The sequence below is a fragment of the Centrocercus urophasianus genome, unplaced genomic scaffold, assembly GCF_019232065.1.
Source record: "Centrocercus urophasianus isolate 14NV4802_14NV808 unplaced genomic scaffold, USGS_Curo_1.0 seq_9, whole genome shotgun sequence".
Lineage (NCBI taxonomy): Eukaryota > Metazoa > Chordata > Aves > Galliformes > Phasianidae > Centrocercus > Centrocercus urophasianus.
In genome coordinates, this window is record NW_024885532.1 from 38,040,173 (window position 1) to 38,060,310 (window position 20,138).

The following is a 20,138-nucleotide window of genomic DNA, read 5'->3' on the forward strand; positions in this document are numbered from 1 at the left end:
TGTTTGCAAACTTGCTGAGGGTGCACTCAATCCCATTGTTGCCTACAAAGATGTTAAACAGCACCGGTCTCAGCGCTGATAATTGAGAAACACCACTCATCACCAGCCACCATTTGGACACTGAGCTGCTGACCAATAATTTCTGAGTGTGATCATCCAACTAATTCCTTATCCAGTGAGTGGTCCACCCATCAGATACATCAAATACAAAAAGCAAAATTAACTGTAACACCAGAAAAATAGTTTTACCACAACTTCGTCATAATAGAAGTAATAAAAGTAAGTCAATATCTCTTTAATTCCTATCTTTTACTGAGATTATTTTGCAGTAAAGGCAAAGAGTTTATATTAGTAAAGTGAACTAAATTAGCATTTATAAATAATATTGATATACTGTAGAGATGTTCCTATTGCATCAAAATAACACAAAATGAAACCTTCTGTCAAAATATAGAAAAACAATCATATGAAATGTAAGAAAAAATGACTGTCGGAACAGTTATCTATCGATTCTTGTGATTAAACTCTCTGTCTGATGATCTGTGTGGTTAAAAAACAAGCAAAACATTAAAAAAAAAAAAAAAAAAAAGGATATATACATATTTCATTAAAATATTAATTCAATTTTTAAAGCAAAGTTTAAACTTCAGCAAATATGGCTATAGACCACATCCTCTGATTTGTTATAGTGATAAATAAAATATGATTACTCACTCAAACTTGGCTTTAGGCACAGAATCATAGAATCACAGGCACCACATAATAAAAATACATATTTTATTTCCTTGCTGTAACCAGAAAAACCAGTGAGGTTTATGTTGATAACAAAGTAAAAGCAGCAGTATAGTATGTTGCATTGCCAAAAATACAATGAAAAAAAGGTTAACTGTGAAGGTCATGTAATGTGATGCAACTTGGTTTTAAAATATATCTGTGTGAAAAAGTATGTTTGAAAAATTGTTTGAAATGGAAAGCAGAAGTCAATCTAGATCTATATACCTGAAACAAGGGAAAAAAAGAGCAGGATTGTACTAACACTTCCTTTTTCTTGAGCTGCTTTCCTCTGAGGGCACAACTGTTAGGTTGTAGGAAAGGAGTGTATTTAAAACTTGGACAGAGTCCTGTATCATTGTCTAAACTATTTATAAAATTTATTTCCATTTACTATTGCTTTTAAGACCCATGTAAAAATAAATTAAAAGTACTTCTGAGATAAATATTCTCCAAAGTCAGAAAGTGTTAAAATGAAGAGTGTTGTGACTGAAATCATTGCAAGCATGTTGTCACGTAGTTCTTATGAAAAGTTAAAAAAGTTAGTCCTTTATTATTGTATGAGTTTATTTTTCTGAATTTTTCTTTGCCAAAAATACGACTGTCTGTTACACTAGCAAAGAAGCCCAAATTCAAATGATCCTAATTAATATGACATAATTAAAAGGGTGACAAAAAACATATATATGTGCTCCGTGTACAGGTATATGTAAAATATAGAAGTAATCAAAACACAAGTCTTTGTGTGTGTATAAGAGTAAATCTAGTTGTAAAAAACATCTTCAAATAAATGTAGATCAGCATTAAAAAAACCAAGACAAAACACTAAACATAGCTAATTGCAAAAAGCACTTTGATGTATATTACATATATATTTATTTTGTATTCTTCTGTTTGTTATATATCTACAATGGATAAATGCAGCAATTTCTTTGCCAATTACTTTTGATCATTATAAGCAGCATTATGTCATTCAAATAACATTATTTAGACATATTTCATTTCTGTATTATTTTGAATTCTTTAGAAACTACAAAATCTATTTATCTCTGACATTCACAATACAATATTTTCTCTTGCAACTGAACAAGCAACATATTGCGTAGGTCAAAATAAAATCCTTTTTGGAGAATTTCTACCTGTTAAGCAATTTAGTTTGAAGACAAAAGCTGCACATCTCCAATTTGTTCAATTTCTACAGCCCAGATCCAATTCACTTAATTTCTATAGTCATAGTGACTGGCAGCTCTAAATAAACACTATTAATAAATATAATCTGTAACTAGGCTCTTTTTGGAATGTTTTCAGATGCCTGGAAATCTTGCTGGAATGTCTGTCATACTCACAATTACATGCGTAAGAGGAGAGTAATTTTTGAGACTGCTAAATTAAAGCAAAAGGAAAACAGCAGCACATTGGTTTTGAGACTTCAAATCTCAACATATTAAATAAAGAGCTAATTAGAAGCTGATATGGTTTGGTAATAGGCACTTGTGGCAGCAGAACAAGAAAAAATTTGTACAAGCTATCAGAAATAAGAGATGGGGGAAAAAATGAAAGTGATGAAAATGAAAAGGGAACCTGATAAGAAGATAAGGAGTATGTATGTTAAAAGTACTTGCCTATTGCAATAGCAGCAAATGGGATCAACTTATTAGAACCTTAAATTTCCTGATGGATCAGGTATTCTGTTTTTCTTTGTTGTTTTTTTTGTTTGTTTGCTTGTTAAATTTCAGTGCCAAATATGAATCTGGAATTAAACTAATTGAAGCCCTTCCTGTCGACCATCACCTTCCTTATATGGCGGCTTGAAAGACTGAGTCTTTTTGAGACAGTTTACTAAATCTCAAGGTGCTGATAATGGAAAGTATTAGCATCTGCTTTTCTTGCCTACAAGATGTTTTATGCTTTGTCTTGACAACATTTGGTGAACATCCTCTTCACTGGAAAGTGACAGTTGACTAGGAATCTGCCTGCAACTGCAATTTAATTCCAACAAGAGGAAGAAAATGAAACGAATATGTTGGTTACTGCTCCAGCCATAGCCAGGATTCTAAAAGAGAGTTGTTGACGATATTAACCCGGCACAAAAGTAGTTAGCATTGCTGACAGGAGGAAGCCTGGAGCAACCTGCCTATACAATCAGCTATTCTTCTCATGTAATCTAGTATCTCTGTAAATCTCCCCATTTATTGGTTTTCTGTTCTCTCTCATGTACCCCTTTCCTTGTCTTTGCTGTACAAAATATAAAAATTGTGTTTTACCCCACAGAAGTTCTCCCCACACATTTTTTTTCGAAGCTTCTGCTCACATTTTGGTGGAACATGAATCTACAAAATCCAGCCACTGCCTGATGGTTCCCTGCATGCCTCCTAAATTTTGTTTGGACTGATTGAGCACTGTCCTATTGTTCACTTTAAGGTTACTGGGCATAAATAGATACAACTAAAACGATATTCCTCTGCAGTTGTTTATGAATATTTTGTTGATGTAGTCACCAAGGTTAACTAGGATGTTGATCAAATGATTTTGGATTGCCAGCAGAAACAGGGGTGAAGGAAAGCAAATATAAGACAAATCTCACCCAGCTATTAAATAGAAATTGTTAAGGGAAAAACCTGAGCCAAATCAACCAACCATCAAAGCAACAACAACAAAAAATAATAAAAATGACATGAATGTCAAAATAGCTATCAAAACATAAAAAGGTCCTCTCAGGTGACGAAGACAGGCCTCAACAGATTGTTCTAGAAAACCACATTTACCAAGCAATGTGGAGTGGTGATCTTCAGGAAATTACTCTATTACTTCAAAATTCCTTTCCTCTGGAATTTATTTCCTACTTAGGCGGACAAAAAAGAAGAGCATACGGAAATTCCACCATAAACGGTACAAAGCAAATACCTCCCACTGTTTCTTAATTCAAGCCAGCCCATGAGGAATCTGTATGTACCCTGTTAAGCCATTAACTTGAAAACCAGGCAGGATAAGTGATATTAAGCTGTTTGACCAGGGAAAATATGAGCAAAAACAGCATCACTGCAAAAACAAACCGAATGGTGTTCAATACAGTGTAATTTCACTGATACATTTGACACAGACCTCTTCTAATTTTGGTGTACATTTTTGAAAAAGAAAATCTTTTGTGCTTTTTTATATACCCATAATTTTAATTGTGATTTTTCAATTATGGAACACATTTTTTAATATATATACAAAGGCAACAATATTCTCTTTGAGTCACTCGAATCACTGTTTAGATCTGCCTGAACGTATACTATCCTTGCCACACTTACTCTTTACAATGACAATAACAGCAACTGCCATGACAAAATCAAAACATTATCAGTTCCCCACCTAGATATGTATACAAAACACATATTCTCTAGTAAAGCAATGAGCTCAGGTAGAAACGAGAGAACTTCAATTTCTACAAACTGTGTTAGGAAATGCTCAGATCATTGTGCTGTGATCTTCATAAACAACAACAACAACAAAAAACAAAAACAAACAAAAAACCAATAACTGTATTTTGGAAAAAAAAAGATAATAATCTTTTTTATTCTCCAATTACGATATTTTGGCAGAACAACATGTTAAAATGTTATCACAATAAATAAAAGTGTGTAATAAAGTGTATGAGTGTAAATAAAGTGTAAAGTGTATGAGTGTAATAAAATTTTCAACACAAAAACTGTTCTCTTTTTCTTTGTGAGAACACTACTTTTCATTTTGACAGACTTTTAAGTTGAACGAATTACTGTCCACATAAATGGTTGGGCAGGGAATTCATAATTAGTTTAAGCGTGCAGAAAGGGATGTCTGTGAAAATGCAATACAACAAAATAATGGGACAACAAATTAGACGTGTCACATCTTAATAAACAATCATGTCTAATTATGAAATAATCTGGACTTACTTGCCAAGTGCAAAACATTCCATCTTAACAGTAGTTCCCCTTGCTGCTGTGACTGTGTAAGGAAAATGAACTTCAATTTTTGGTTCATACTCCCCCATCACACCTGGAAAATAAGAAATGTTTAAAATGAAATATCACCAGTTTTCCATATATTGACATATCATATACATATCAGAAAAAATGCTGTGGCTTAATGTTGAACATGCCCAGCAGTAAAGCTAATAACTGGCATAAATAGCCCAATTTATAGAATCACAGAATCATATAATAGCTTGGGTTGGAAAGGACAGTACAGAAATATAAGATGGAAAAATCATCCAGTTCCAATCCTGCCATGGGCTGGTTGCTCCCTACCAGCTCAGACTGCCCAGGCCCCATCCAACCTGGCTTTGAGCACCTCTAGACATGGGGCACTGCAGCTCTCTGGGCAGTCTGTGCCAATGCCTCATCTGATATGTTCTTTTCAGATCCCGTATATATTTTAAAATGCTCTTCAGGGCCACTAGCAACACTACAGTAAGTTTTGAGAAAAAGGATTAATTTCCTCAGACATATATTAATGTTTACATTTTGAAAGGTTAATGTAGGATGAGAACTTTCCTAGAGCAAAGCTTTATTTACCATAAAAATGAAACTTACATATGATATCATATTGCGCTCAACAAAGAACCTTCCAAGATCAGCAAAAAACCTCTAACGCATTTGTGTAAAATCATTTGTGTAGAGACACAAATACAGACATGCAGAGGGACAAAAAGTTCAGTGATTTAATTTTCAACAGCCTTTTTAATTTTGGAAATGATTAATCGGGACAACACACTTTATACACGTTAAACAAAACTAGGAAATCATTTTTGGATATGAAAGATGTAAACATTGACATCAGCAGAGATATCTGGTATTTAGTATGGACTGACTGACAGTAGGATTGCAAGAATTAGAAATGAATAGAAGGAGACAGTTTACATAAGGCAAATTGTGTAGTTTGTATTTGATGTGACTGAGAGAAAAATGTCACAGTGTGAATGAAAGAAGAATATGCTAACAACTGCACTTGATTAGAAAGAGGATGAGCTATCAGGGTAAGCAGTAAAACCTACATTAAAAAGAATGAGAATTAGATTTGTGGATTAGAAAACTGGATAGAATCTGAGTTGTGGATACACTAACAGCAAGGCAAAACTGGTCAAAATCTATAAAAATCATTCAAGATTTTTCAAGGAAATTCCAGTGTACAAACAAACAAGACTTTAAGAGAAAAAGAAGTGAGAAGGAGATCTCTTATGCAAGAAAAAATAAAGGAAGAATCATAAGGATGCACATGAAAGCAATGGAATATAGAATTTGCAACCGAGAGAAGACCAGCTTGAGTGATAGGCAAAAAAATAACCTACAAGCTAGAAGGACAAAAAAAAAAAAAGCTGAATAGTAAACTTTTTTAATTATAGTCCTTCAAATGTTCCTTATGAAACTAAGGATTTTCCATCAGGTCTGTGCTCTACTAATGCTCCCACAGGTTACTTTTGTGAGAGCTTTTTTTCAGAAATGTTGGGTCTGTTCTCTCATTTACCAGTGCACGACAAGAATGAAGTTCTACAACTTGGTACGTATTTCTGCATTACACGATTTAGAAAGCCCTCGATTTTCACCCTTGGAATGTTATGTTAAACTTTGTCATGATTTCCCAAATAAGTATAGAATTATCAGTGAAAATCATCAAAAATAACATTCAGCTAGTATACAACTTATTGGTCATAGTATTTATCTGTGTAATGGGACATGCAGATTTCCTCGTTTCATTAGTTACTGTTAAGTGCCTTTTTCATTCACTGAGTGAAGAGTTTTGTTTTGTTTTGTTTTGTTTTTTTTGCCCCAGTGGAAAAACTAACAACAGAGATTTTATAGCTAGGAAGCATTAGGTTAGCCTGAAATCTTTGGTTAAAGACTTCATCTTGTTTTCTGAAAATATATTTTAGATCAGCTTTCTCTTGTTTTTATACAAAAATGACTGCTTACAGAGGTTGATAGTGATAGGACAAGGGGGAATGGTCTTAAACTGAGACAGGGAGGTTCAGGTTAGGTATTAGGAGGAAGTTTTACACACAGAGGGTGGTGATGCACTTGAACAGGTTGCCCAAGGAGGGTGTGGATGCCCCATCCCTGGAGGCACTCAAGGCCAGGCTGGATGTGGCTCTGGGCAGCCTGGTCTGGTGGTTGGCAAGCCTGTACAAAGCAGGGAGGTTGAAACTAGCTGATCTTTGAGGTTTTTTTCAACCCAGGCCACTCTATGATTCTATGATATGATTCTATGAAATAACAAAATCTTTCTTTCCATCTGAAAATATGAATATATCCAAATGTATAAGCATTTAAACATGTCTTTAAAAGCTAAGTTAGTTCAGCTAGAAAATTTAAATGTATCAAATCAAAACGATGTTATTTCATTACATGGATCTAAATACTGGTAGATTTAGTTAAAAACAAAAAACAAAAAACAAACACATAGTTATGCAAGTATTAGATACAGTAACAATTATGACCTATTTTCCTAAAAGTCATGATTAAATCAATAGCTTAAATTAAAAGTTTAATGAGCTCTTAAAGAAATACTCAGCCTTGTACAAGAAGGCAAATTCTGAGCCATGTCATTAAAGGTTGAAAGATTTTGATATATGTTTTTTCTTTTGAAGAGAAAAAAGGAAATTAAACTTTGTGCCCTGGGTATTCAAATAGAGTCAGGATATCAGCGAAATTTAGCCAATTAACATTTTCTCCAGCCTGAACTGAAATCATTCCTACCCTAATCTGTCGTTAAAAAATTGTCCCCACTGTCTCATACTATAGCAATAATTTTCATCATTTAATTATACTCCTTGTGATTTTACAATTTCTTTCCTTTTTTTTTTTTTTTTTTTTTTAATAATATATATATATATGAATGACTGTGGGATGGTTTAGTCAGTGCCTGGCATGATGATGGCTGCTGATAGGATCCACCTAGGTCACAGGAGAAAATCAGAATTCTGGCCCAGGATCTGTCTAGGAGCACTGTCAGGGGTTTAAATTAGGTTTGAAGGGGGAAGGTGCAACCCTGCCCATGACACGGCACATGATAGCACAGCTAAGTTAGAGGGAAAAGCGTTAGCAGGGGCACTCAACCTACTGCATCTTATGATGAATATTAGGGCTTCAAACTAGATTTGATGGGGGATCTCTTGCAACCTGGAAGGCCAACAATATGCTGGGTTCCCCCAGCTCGAGTATTGAATCCAGATTTGGGGCCGCCTGTACAGGATGGATGCAGAGCTGTTGGGTCACAGAATCACACAGAATCACAGAATGGCCAGGATTAAGGATGGCCAAGGATCACGAATCTTCGACCCCCTTGCCATATGCAGGGCCACCAACCTCCACAGTTAATACTAGACCAGGCTGCCAAGAGCTCCATACAATCTGGTCTTGAGCACCTGCAGGGGCAGGTGTTCAAGACAAGGACATCCACAACCTCTCTAGGCAGCCTGTTCCAGCACCTCACCACTCTCATATTTACTATTAACGAACGATTATACTATTACTATTTATGAACTTCCCCCTGATATGGAACCTAAATCCTCCCTCCTTCAACTTAAAACCATTTCCCCTTGTTCTGCTGTTACCTACCCTTTCAAAGAGTTGGTTCCCCTCCTGTTTGTAGGCTCCCTTTAGATACTGAAAGGCTACAATGAGGTCACCCTGCAGCCTTCTTTTCTCCAGGCAGAACAAATCCATCTCCCTCAGCCTGTCTTCACAGGGGAGGTGCTTCAGTCTCCTAATCACATTTGTGGCCTTCCTCTGAACCCTCCCCAACAGCTCTTTGTCTTTCTTGTACTGGGGGCTCCAGACCTGGACACAGTACTCCAAATGGGGTCATTGGAGTCACCCATTGGATGGATACCATTTGTTTTCAAGCTGCAAGAACACACTGCTGGCTCGTGTTAAGCTTTTCATCCATCAAGACTCCCAGGTCCTTCTCTGCAGGGCTGCTCTCAAGGACCACTCCTTCCGGTCTGTATGGATGCCTGGGATTTCTCTGGCCCAAGTGCAAAACTCTGCACTTTGCAGTGTTGAACCTCATTAGGTTCACCTGGGCCCACCTTTCAAGCCTGTTCAGGTCCCTCTGAATGGCATCCCTTCCTTCCACTGTGTCAACCACACCACTCAGCTTGGTGTCATCAGCAAACTTGCTGAGGGTGCATTTGATTCCATCAACAATGTCATTGATAAAGATGCATCAGTCCCAATACAGACCCTTAGGGGACGCCGCTCATTATTGGCCCCCACCTGGACATAGAGCCATTGATGACCACCCTCTGCGGCCTTTTAACCAATTTCTTATCCATCAAGGGGTCCACCCATCAAATCTACATCCCTCCAATTTGGAGATAAGGATGTGGTGGAGGACCATGTTAAAAGCCTTGCTCAAGTCCAGGTAAATGACATCGGATGCCTTTCCTTTGTCCACCAGTGCCATCACTCCATCACAGAAGGCCACCAGATTGGTTAAGCATGACCTGAGGGCAACAAATATGATCAAAGAAGCATGACTATGAGGAAAGGTAGAGAAATGAACTTGTTCAGCTTGGAGAAGAGAAGGCTCCGGGAAGACTTCACTGAGGCCTCCCAGTACTTGAAGAGAGCTTACAAGCAAGAGGGAGATCAACTTTTTACATGGTCTGATTGTGATGGAACATAGGTGAATGTCTTTAAACTAAAAATGAGAAGATTTAGGATAGATATTAGGAAGACATTTAGACAGTGGTGAGGTGCTGGGACAAGTTACAAAGAGAGGTTGTTAATGCCCCATCTTTGGAGGCATTCAAGGCCAATTCAGATGGATACTAGGCACCTTGATCTAGTGGGTGGCAGCCCAGCCTGTAGAAGGGGGATTGGAACTAGACGAACTTTAGTGTGTTTTCCAACCCAGGCCATTCTATGACTGATTCTATGATTCTATGATTCTATGAAGGGCAAGTTGGAGGGGTCTTTGGGCAATCCATGATCTAGTGGAAGGTACTCATGCCCATGGTGGAGAGGTTGGAACTAGACAGTCTTTAAGGACCATTCCTACTCAAACCATCTTATGATTCCATGATTCTACTAATTGCACTTTTAAAATATATTTTCTCTCAAAACTCTTCATACAGAATCCACACTAATTAGTCTGTAGATCCTTGGATACTCCTTAAGTCCTGTTTAAAAATCGACACTGTTTTTCTAGGCCACTTTGAAAAGCTGCAGCCAAGAAAACAAAAATTGTACATCCCAATCTGTTTTAGACTATTGTAGGCTTTAGTAATAGTGAATTATTATTATTGTTTGAAATGTCTGTATTTCTTCTAAAACTTCTAAAACTTCAGCTATGGGAACCTCACATTGTCTTCTGGTAACCACTGCTTAAAATAATTCATATAGCTTGTATGATGGAGTCATATACCTTTTTAGAGTGTACTTTATAATACCTGACCTCTGCCATCTGTTGATTATGTAGACAAGCTGAGAGGTTTTGTGTTTTGATGATTTTTTTTTTTTTTTTTTATTCTAAAAGACTTTGTTTCTGAAAATAATCATGTTAAATTGTCTTATGCTATTAAATATGGGTACATCTGAGGGATAACATGATCTTTAAAAATCTTATGTTTTCAACTTACTATTATTTATAATCTTTATTAGGTGCTATCTCTTCAAGTACTAAATGCTCGTTGCAAGTCATGTCATTATTTCAGCATCTCACATTCCTAATGAAATGCTGATCTGCTAATATTTTGTACCATGTTCTGTTCTTCTGTGTTTTTCGTCCATTAGCATGAAACATGCCTGCAGCGACTGGCAGAAAATGTAGAGAAATTATGAAGTGATTGTCTTTAAGACAATCAATGCTCTTTGTAAAAATTAGGAAACAAGTCTATTATTGCAAAGGGATATTTTTTATACTAATTATTTATGATATTTGAGACCAAAGAGGTCATCATATTTACATAAACTTCAAGGGAATTATCAAGGTCTTACCTTTCCATGTTACACTATTATTGTTTTGCCGTGACTGGTGCCTTCAGGCTGCTTATCTTACCCAGTTACCATTTCGGTCACTATCAGTCAGCATTAAAACAATCATTGTTTTCTTTTTCTCAAGAACTTTGTTAATTTGCATCAGGCAATAAAATAAACTTGACTTTTTAGGAAATACCGAGGCCTTAAGCTATGTTAACTAGAATGGATTTGTCAGACATATACGTGATGTTTAGTTATGGCCATAAAAATTTTTCTCTGTCATTTTTTAGTTTCAACTATCAAACATGAAATACAGCAATAAATAAAACTGATCAACAGAATAAAAATTCAATGCAGGATCACAGAGATCATGTGATCTCCTCAGTTCTACCTTCTCATGAAAACACCTCCTTTCTGACAATCTCGCTCTCCCAACCTTTCTAGAGATGACCCCAACATTTCAGTATTCCTCAGACTGATTGTAAATAAGTCTTCTCCCTTATTTTGTGACAAGTCATGTTCCTTACGTTTCCACATCTCTAGGTCTGTGCCTTATCAGTGTGTGTGGGACTGAAAACTGTCCACACTGTTGTCCACTCAGAGTCTTCCCTAGCCAGGTAAAGTTGAACTGAAACACCAATGACCTTTCTATGATATCTACAATTACTGAAAACAGTAATTGTAAAAACCTTATATAAGGAAAAATCTACGTAAAATGAATTTTAATTTGTAGTGGTTGCTCTGACTTAGTTAGAAATCTTTGACTTGAGTTCAAATTTCTGCTACCCAAATTGCCCATTGGATGCAGTATTGTCTGCATCAAACAGAAGAGATGACATAATTCATTAAATCACAGTAATTTGATAAACATTGATTGTGAGGTGTTCACATGCACCAGGAATAGACAAAGTAGAATTGAAAACATTTACATGTATTAATATAGCTAAAACAGTTTACATTATCCCCTGTAGGACATTTAATGAAAATGAAAAAAGAAATAAAATACTAAGATTTGTTTCTCATTGTCAGTCTTTTCTACAGCTAAGCACAACTGAACAAGCTATAGATAGGATATCAATCATTACCACTTCAGAAAGGACTGCTCTGCCTTTTTATTTTTCCTTCCTATCCATGACTTTGCAGAGAAATTCTGAGTTTATAACTGTATCCATACAAAAATATTTCTTTGATTTCGTGGGAAAAAAAATCAAACTACTGAGAAATCCTCATGTATCACTTTATTTCTGCTGTGTAGGTGCTAATCCTTCTATTCCATTAATGTTCCAGGTACTAACTACACTCTTGAAGCTCCCAGAGCATAAACTTCCATAATGGTCCCTCAAATCCTTTCAGTTAAAATGATTTGGGTTTCTTTAAAACTGCTTAAGTAATATCTCTTTAACTTCAGAAGCCTTCTTTGAATCAAGCAAGTTAGAAGACATAGTTTAATAAATGACAAACTTTTAAGGCAGTAGTTACTGAAGAATATAAGATTCCTTAATTAAGCATCATTAGAATGCTAGAGAGAAAACAAAATCCAAAGATTTCTTACACTCATGAGAAAGGTTAGGCACAGATTTATTCTTGCCATTATTTTATTAGCAAAAGATATTTATTAGCAAATGACATTCTACTGCTCAGTGGTTAAGAGTATTTGCCTAAGAACTTCGAGTGAAGTTTCTGATCTTAGTCAAGTGGAGTAGGAATGTTAATCCTACATATTATTCTAATTGCAAAATTATTAGCAATTCTTACTTTTTTGTATAATCTTGTCAATTTCTAAGAAATCTCCTGAGCTTGTCCCAGCATGTAACAAATTTTAAATAATTTTACCAGTCAGAATATGAGTTTCTTACTATATTGTAATTCTCACTTCTTTGGTGAATCTTTATACAGAACCAAAAAGGTTTTGATTGAGAAACTAGCTGCTGTAGCAACGAGTCTCTCCTTGAGACTCATCATGAAAGAAATAAAAGATTAATGAAAGTCAAGGAAGTTTCTACATCCTTGCAGAGTTTGACAGAAAGCCTTCAAGTTATTCTCTTTCTTCCTCAGAGAAACATAGGGACAAATGTTAACATAGGAGTATTTTTGTGAAAGGATTTCCATTCCCCTGAGTACAGGTATATATCTGTTTTTAATATATGTTTATATATTAAAAAAAAAAAAAGCAACAAATATATCAAGTAGAATATTTTTGAGTTAATGAATACATAAGTAGAGATATTAGAGAACATTTAATTATTTTATTTATACAGTGCCGTTTGTAAAAACTGTTTTAAACCATAAAATCTTCTGTAGTTTCTGACAAATGTGCTGACTGAATAGGATGCCAGTTGGGATCCCAGTTGCTAGAACTCAGAATGCTATGATTTTTGCACTAAAGTAAATATTTGGAAAGCTGAATGTAATTAATTTCATTTGAATATTCTAAAGCTTAAAAAAATATTACAAACGAATTCAGCAACATAGTGACAAATTTTCAGATACATGCATGTTTTCTTTAATGTAATTTTATTTCCAACTTTCTTATTATAATCTACCAGCAAATACTTAAAAGGAAACTAAAGGAAATTTTTTTTATTAAATAAATAAAAAAAATTTAAAGGAAACTTTTCAGAATTTCCAATAGGTAAAAAGACATGGAAGTCTGGTAGGAATGCATGCATGCGAAAAAATAAATTGGGAAGTTGTTCAGAAGCAGTTCACCTAGACGCAAACACTTCCCTGATATTCCAGCACAGATCAGAAGGTTGTATTATCACAATTGTATGACAGTCACTAGTGAAACACAAATTAGCTTGAGGCTGGCATATGCTACTCATTTGACATTTAAGGAAATTTGCATCATTTTATTTCCTAGCTCAGTGAAGTCAACTGCATTCTTTATCTTTCTTTACTTTCCCCACTTCTTCTGTTGTGTGACCATACAGTAGATTATGGATAACTAATCACAGAAACACAGAATATTTGAATTATTTGTTGAATCCATTGAATCTCTGCACACGATAAGAACATGAAAAAAATCTAATATGTAAGCAATAAAGCAATATACAAATAATAAATATGACAATATGTCATAACTTGAAATTATTAAAAATAATTTGATTTTGTATTATTATTTTCATGTTCAAAGGAGTAATAGTGAAGAGATCGTACTTGCTTTGTTCATTTGGTAAAACTAAACACGTACAATGCAATAATTATCATAAGTACTGTACAAAAAAAGTGAAAGTAAGAAATGATGCAGTAAAACATGCAGCATTTTCTCTTTCAGAAACTGCACATTCAGCAGACAGAGCTTTCAACCTGGTTACAATGAATAAAGATTAACTTAATTCCATTCTATATCTATACTTTTTTATTTAGTCTGTAAATCTAAATCATCTCTGCTTATGTCCAGTGTTTACAATGCTTCTACAGCATAGAAATAGTCTTAGTGCTAGATAAATTTATAAGAAAAACAAAAGTCTCAGATTCTCTTTCTCTCTCTGATTTATATAAATGTGAATTCATATATCATGAATTGCTGGAATTAATTTCTGAAGAACTAGAATTCATCATGAAAAAAAATATAGGCACTTATGGAATTATTAACATTTATTCTCAAAAGTAACATTATTTTGATGGAAAACAAAACAAAAAATATAAATGTTCTATTCGCAAACAAGCAAAAAATAATATTCTCTATAGGGAGCTATATAAATAGAGATACACATAACTTATATTGAGATGTTGTGCTGCCTCATAGGGAAGGTGTTTTCCCTTGAATTTTGAAAATGACTGAGTTACTCCAACTTCAAGGGTAGTTCTGGAAAATAATGTTTAAGTACTTCTTTACAGAAAAAAAAAACAAAAAAAAACAAAACAAAAAAAACCCTCCTGCTGCAGTGACATGCCTTCATGGAATTCTAAAGCATCTGGGTAGCTAACTATCTTTGCTATCAACTCTATTGTGATGTTCCTGATGGTCCTTAATCAATGCAGTGAATTGGAGCCTGGAAGGGTAACAAGACTTCAGAACATCAAGTAATGTTTTAAGCATTAGAGTCTGTTCAGTTTTCTAACCACATTTCTTGTACCAGCCAAGATGCATCAATATTTCTCTCTTTGCATCCAGCTGGACTGTAAGGGCAGATGTGTCTTTTATGTTCTCTGCTATATTTGCTCATCTCCTGTGGATATCTCAGGTGCCTAAGGGCATCAAAACATGACAGTAGTCACTTGCATTTGGCAATAGTATTGACTCCTACAGAACCAAACACTAGTGAGAAAGGAATTTTTTTCTGTGTCAGTGATAAAGCATAAGAATAGTAAAAAGGAGTAAGAGTTTCAAACAAAATACTTCAGGAGGTGTCAGACTGCACTTGACTTCAGAGATCTAAATAACCCCACAACTATAAGATATTTTAAAAAACTGTCTTCATGGACACCTTTTTCTTGCTGGTCTCAGAAGTACTTACATGCTCACATTGAAAATAAAAACAAACAAATAATCATGGCTCTTGCATTAGCTAAACAATTTTTGCTTCCACATAGTACCCAGCAACAACATCTTTCTTACCGTCATTTCTCAGTGTCAGAGGTGTAGGAGGACTCAAAACTCTGGCATTTGTCACTGTGTTTTTTACCAGACATATATAGCTGCCAACATCAGATTTTTGCACCTTGGAGATGTAGAGATTGCCTGTCTCCTGGGAGATGAAGCGTCTGCTATCTTCTGCCACAAAAGATGGGAACTCATTAAACACCCAGCTATAGATGATCTCTGAAAGAAAACAGAAAAATAAGAGAAAACTATAATGGAAAAAATATTTTGTATTTGCTATGATACACTAAAGGAAAATTGATTACCTTTATTTAAATAATCTAAAAACAAAACAGGAGCTAAAACCTTTTAAAACTTTTTTTTCTTTTATAAGCGATGATAATTTTTTTCAAAGAATTGAATTCACAAGTTTCCTGGAGGACAGATTAAATTAAGAATAAATAATTAAATTATTTAACATACTCAGATATCACCCATATAATATTAGATAATTCTTATTCCTAATTATTCAAGGTCAATCCAGAAATAAAATATAAAGAATTATTTTCTCCGCTAGTTCAAATTTTCAATGAAACATAACACGATGCTTCCTACAGTGTATGACTTTTTCATATGTGCATATAAACAGCATTTATTCTCAACTTCTGTTTTTACGTTCAACAATATCTAATAGCTCTCAAACCTTCTTTGCAGGTGGTTTTACTTTATTACATTTCTGTTATCTTCTTTATCTGCTTATCTGAATAATTTGAGGATCTTTCTTATAAGAAGCATAAATCCCTATAGTCAATCAATGGCTCCTTAAACCAAAGATATCAAGTGCTTTTTCTCATAACTTGATGGATCAAAGACTAATCAAAGTGGTTTATTTTAAAAAATGATAATCAAAATCTGAGCCTTGGTTATAATTTTTATCCTTGGAATCATTCTGTACCCCTGAGAAATATATATTTTTCCCATTATACTTAAAATAATTAAGAAAAAAAATTCTGCATGAAATTATATCATGATTTATTACAAGTCTAAATGCATAAAAGTCTTTGCATCAGAAATATCAATAAAAATAATGAAATTCTGATTTAGCCCTTGCAGGGAATTATTCATATGAAATTCTACAAATTGGACTTAAAAGTCTTAACCAAATGTATGCTTTTTCTACATGTTGTTCTCTTATTTTTCCACTTTTGCTTCTTTTCACTTTCTAAAATTAAATAAGTTCTCCACTATATACACAGTACTTATGAGACATTCTCTTCTGTAATCACTTGCTATGATAGTTTTTAAAGTTGTAACTCCAAGATTAGAAAAGTCAAGACTAGCTCAGGTATGCAGAATCCCTCCCACTTCCCCAAGATGCAGGCTGCTCCTCTGGTACAGTAAGTTCCAAGTTGTTGGACATAATTTTTAGGTGATTATAATCAGCTTTAGTAGCAATCTGAAGATATTAATTGCACATCTGCTGGTTGAGTTCTGTCATTCATTTTTTTTTCTGCTATGGCCAAAATGTTTTCATGACAGAAAGTTGACTGGAAAAAGGAAGAGTCAAAGAGGTAACTGAAAACACCTCAAAATTTCAATTTTTCTTTGCATTTTTCTGTCAATAGAAGAAGAACTAGTATAGCTCTTTATGGTGCAAAAAGTCCCAAAATATATACCATAGCTGTGTATCCAAACTGACTCTAACAGTGTCAAGTGCATTAGAAAATGGAATGCAAAAACAAGAGTTTTTCAGCTAATATGAGCCAGCAGTGTAAATCATATGTAGACGCAGGAAGTTCAGGTTTGGTTTCAAAGAAGTTCAGTTCAGTTTTGAAGCCAGATGAAGATTTTCTCATTAAAAACTGATTGTGAAAATGCTATGTTAAAAGACTAAACAAATTCATCACAAGGTTGGGGAAGACTTGCAAAACAGAGAACTATCGATCTAATTACTATTCTAAGCAGTTACAGGGTGGACTCTGAGGAATTTAGGGCTCACAGAGAGTTCTCTGAATGTTCAAAATTTCCTTTCTTTGCAGCTGTGTTTCAAGCAAAATACTAATTAGCCAAAAACATTTGTGTCTGAAAATTTCATTGCTACATTTTGCTATGAAGTCTTATCTTGCAGAAATGATTTACGGTAGCATGGAACTCAACAAACTGATGATGAATATAAGAACTCAAGGAAAATGCATAGATTTTTAACTGAAAACACCTGTTACCAATTCAAGCAAAAAGACAATCAGTCACTCTCACTAAATACTCTGGCTTAAAAGTAGTTCAGACTAAATATAAAGTTGTCATCATTCTAGGTTCAGTGGCAGTTCCTGTAGAATTTACTACATTTGTACCCTAAAAATACACACAATGTGAATTATTCATTAATTAATTAGAACTACTTTTAGGGAATGGATTTAGGCAATGAAGTTTTGTACTTCCAATGAAATAAAAGACTTAGTTTTTGCTGATGCTGAGTCTGTAGGGATGCTATCATTTTGTCAACTTCCAGATGATTTTTGCTTGTAAAAATGAGTGGTGAGCGAATGGGTACTGGAACAGGAGATTGAGAAAAACATCAAAGAATCACAGGATGGAATGAAAAGGATCTTAAAGATCATTCAGTTCTAACCATCCTGACATGGTCAGAATTGTTAACCACTAATTCAAGCACTGTATGAGGTTTCTCAGGGTCCCATTCAAGCTAGCCTTGAATACCTCCATGGGGCACCCACAGCTTCCATGGACAACCTGATCCTATGTCTCACTACTCTCTAAGTAAAGAATTTCTTCCTAAAATCTAACCTAAATCTCCACTCTTTTAAAACCATTAGTTTAAAACCATTCATTTAAAACCATTCCCTCCTATCCTAGCGCTATCTGGCTATGCAAAGTCTGTCTCCCTCCTGGTTACATTTTAAGTATTGTTAAGAGTCTGCAATGAGATCTTCCCAGAGCCTTGTCTTTTCAAGGCTTAACAAGCCCAGCTCCTGTCATTGTAGGAGAGGTACTCCAGCCCACCAATTGTCTTAGTAGCCCTTCAACATCCTTTTTGTATTGAGGACTCCAGATCTCGATGCAGTACTCCAGATGGGGCCTCATGAGGGCAAAGAAGAGGGGGACAATCAGCCCCCCTCATCCTTCTTTCGAAGGCCACCCCTATTTCAAAGCAGACCAGGTCTTCCATACTGCAAGGGCACACTTTGGTTCATGTCCAGCTTTTCATTCATCATTCATCATCCCTAAGTCCTTCTCAGAAGAACTACTTCTCAGTGAGTCCTACTCTCAGTCTGTACACATATCTGAGATTGCCCTTACACATTTGGCCTTGTTGAACCCCATGAAGATGATGTGGGTTCACTTTTCAAGTTTGTAAAAAAGCAACAGAATTTCTGCTGAATCTAAAATTCAGACAGTTTATGCTATTAAACTTCAGTTATCACTTTTATTTGTGCACAGCATTTGTATTCCTACCAAGCACCCAAAATCCAAAGCACAAATAAAAAAATAATAACAGTTAAAATGATAACAGTTTGATTTGTCTTCATCAGCCTACTGACATTAAAGAAAAAGCTACTACTTTCATTTATAAGAGAAAGTGGGAATACAGTTCCAAACACTCAAAGGATTTTGGATGCTTCTGAAGGATCATTGGAACTGATCTGACCTTATGAAATTTCTCTTGGACCTATGTAATGACTTCAGCGCATTTTCAGATATAATTTGGAAGGTTATGTCCATACATTATGCATAGATTTCAGTGGAAATACCTTTATCCCAGGGAAATTTCCTGAAATTTCCAACGTATGCTATGCAGAACAATCAGAAACAACTACTACTTTAGCTTGAGATTTGGTGACTCAAGAGATCTTAGCTGACAGAAATAGATGGATGATCTCACAGAAATGATTTTACAAAAAATTGTTAAAAGAAGTACTTCAATTATGGGAAAATGTGTGTATCTTGACATTGATCCATTGAACAAATCCCTTTACTTCTAAATTTTAAGCCATGGTAGAGAAGAAAAAACACACTGGTTTTCATATTCTCGAACTGTGTTCCGTGTTTGCATCCCAGAAAAATTAAAGTTAAGGTTCTTCAATTAGGGTTGCATACAAAGGATTCCCAGTCACAGGAATCATTTACTGGTTTTGTTTTGCTTTTTCTTTTTTCATTTTTTCCCCATCAGTAGCATGCATAAGTGAATACTCTCATAATTATGACACTTAAAAATAACTAATAGATGATGCAGAATCAAAATTCTCTAACATTGCTATTTTTTCTGTCATTCATAGTATAAGCACTAAAATTCTAGAACTACAGGACATAGTTATGTATCACAGGTATCGCAGCTGTTCATTACAGCTGTAAGTGTAAATTACATGAAAGGCCTCGCATTTATGTATCATCTAAAATCCCACTTTTATGAAATGGTAAATTGATGAGTGAATGTCAAACCAAGAAGATGCCAAAAACTAAGAAGATATCAGTTCAATTTGTATACAGATTGCTACATCTAGTAAACTTCAAGCTTGTATTTTCCTGTAATGATTCGCTAAAAATATTTTAGAAGTAGTATTGTTTGATTAAGCATACAGCACAACTTTCACTGCATTAACTTTTCAATAGGACATTAAATTCCAGAGATGCATCTAGAGTCTGACAGGTAAATAATGATGACTTTGGGAACATTTTAAAGTTAAATGTGACTACTGCCAAAATCTAAATAAAGAAAGCTATGACTGTAAAACTGTGAAGTAATGACTCTACAGATGAACCATTTCAAGTCAACTCTTTTTGAGAAAAAAAACTTGTCTAAAGCTGAGTAAAAGTTTTCTACTCACTTTCCTTTCAATACCAAAAAGAAAAAAAAGTTTAGGTGAAATAAGAAACTG

General features: G+C 34.8%; 1 protein-coding gene across 1 annotated transcript in view; it reads right to left on the reverse strand.

The window, feature by feature from the left end:
• CNTN5 (contactin 5) overlaps positions 1 to 20,138 on the reverse strand; it is a 227,958-nt gene that overhangs the window by 137,196 nt on the left and 70,624 nt on the right. Inside the window, exons 6-7 of the mRNA XM_042838727.1 lie at positions 15,283 to 15,486; positions 4,692 to 4,794 (exon numbers count right to left, since the gene is read on the reverse strand). Coding sequence (XP_042694661.1) covers positions 4,692 to 4,794; positions 15,283 to 15,486 — 307 coding nt within the window. The remainder of the gene's footprint in view (positions 1 to 4,691; positions 4,795 to 15,282; positions 15,487 to 20,138) is intronic.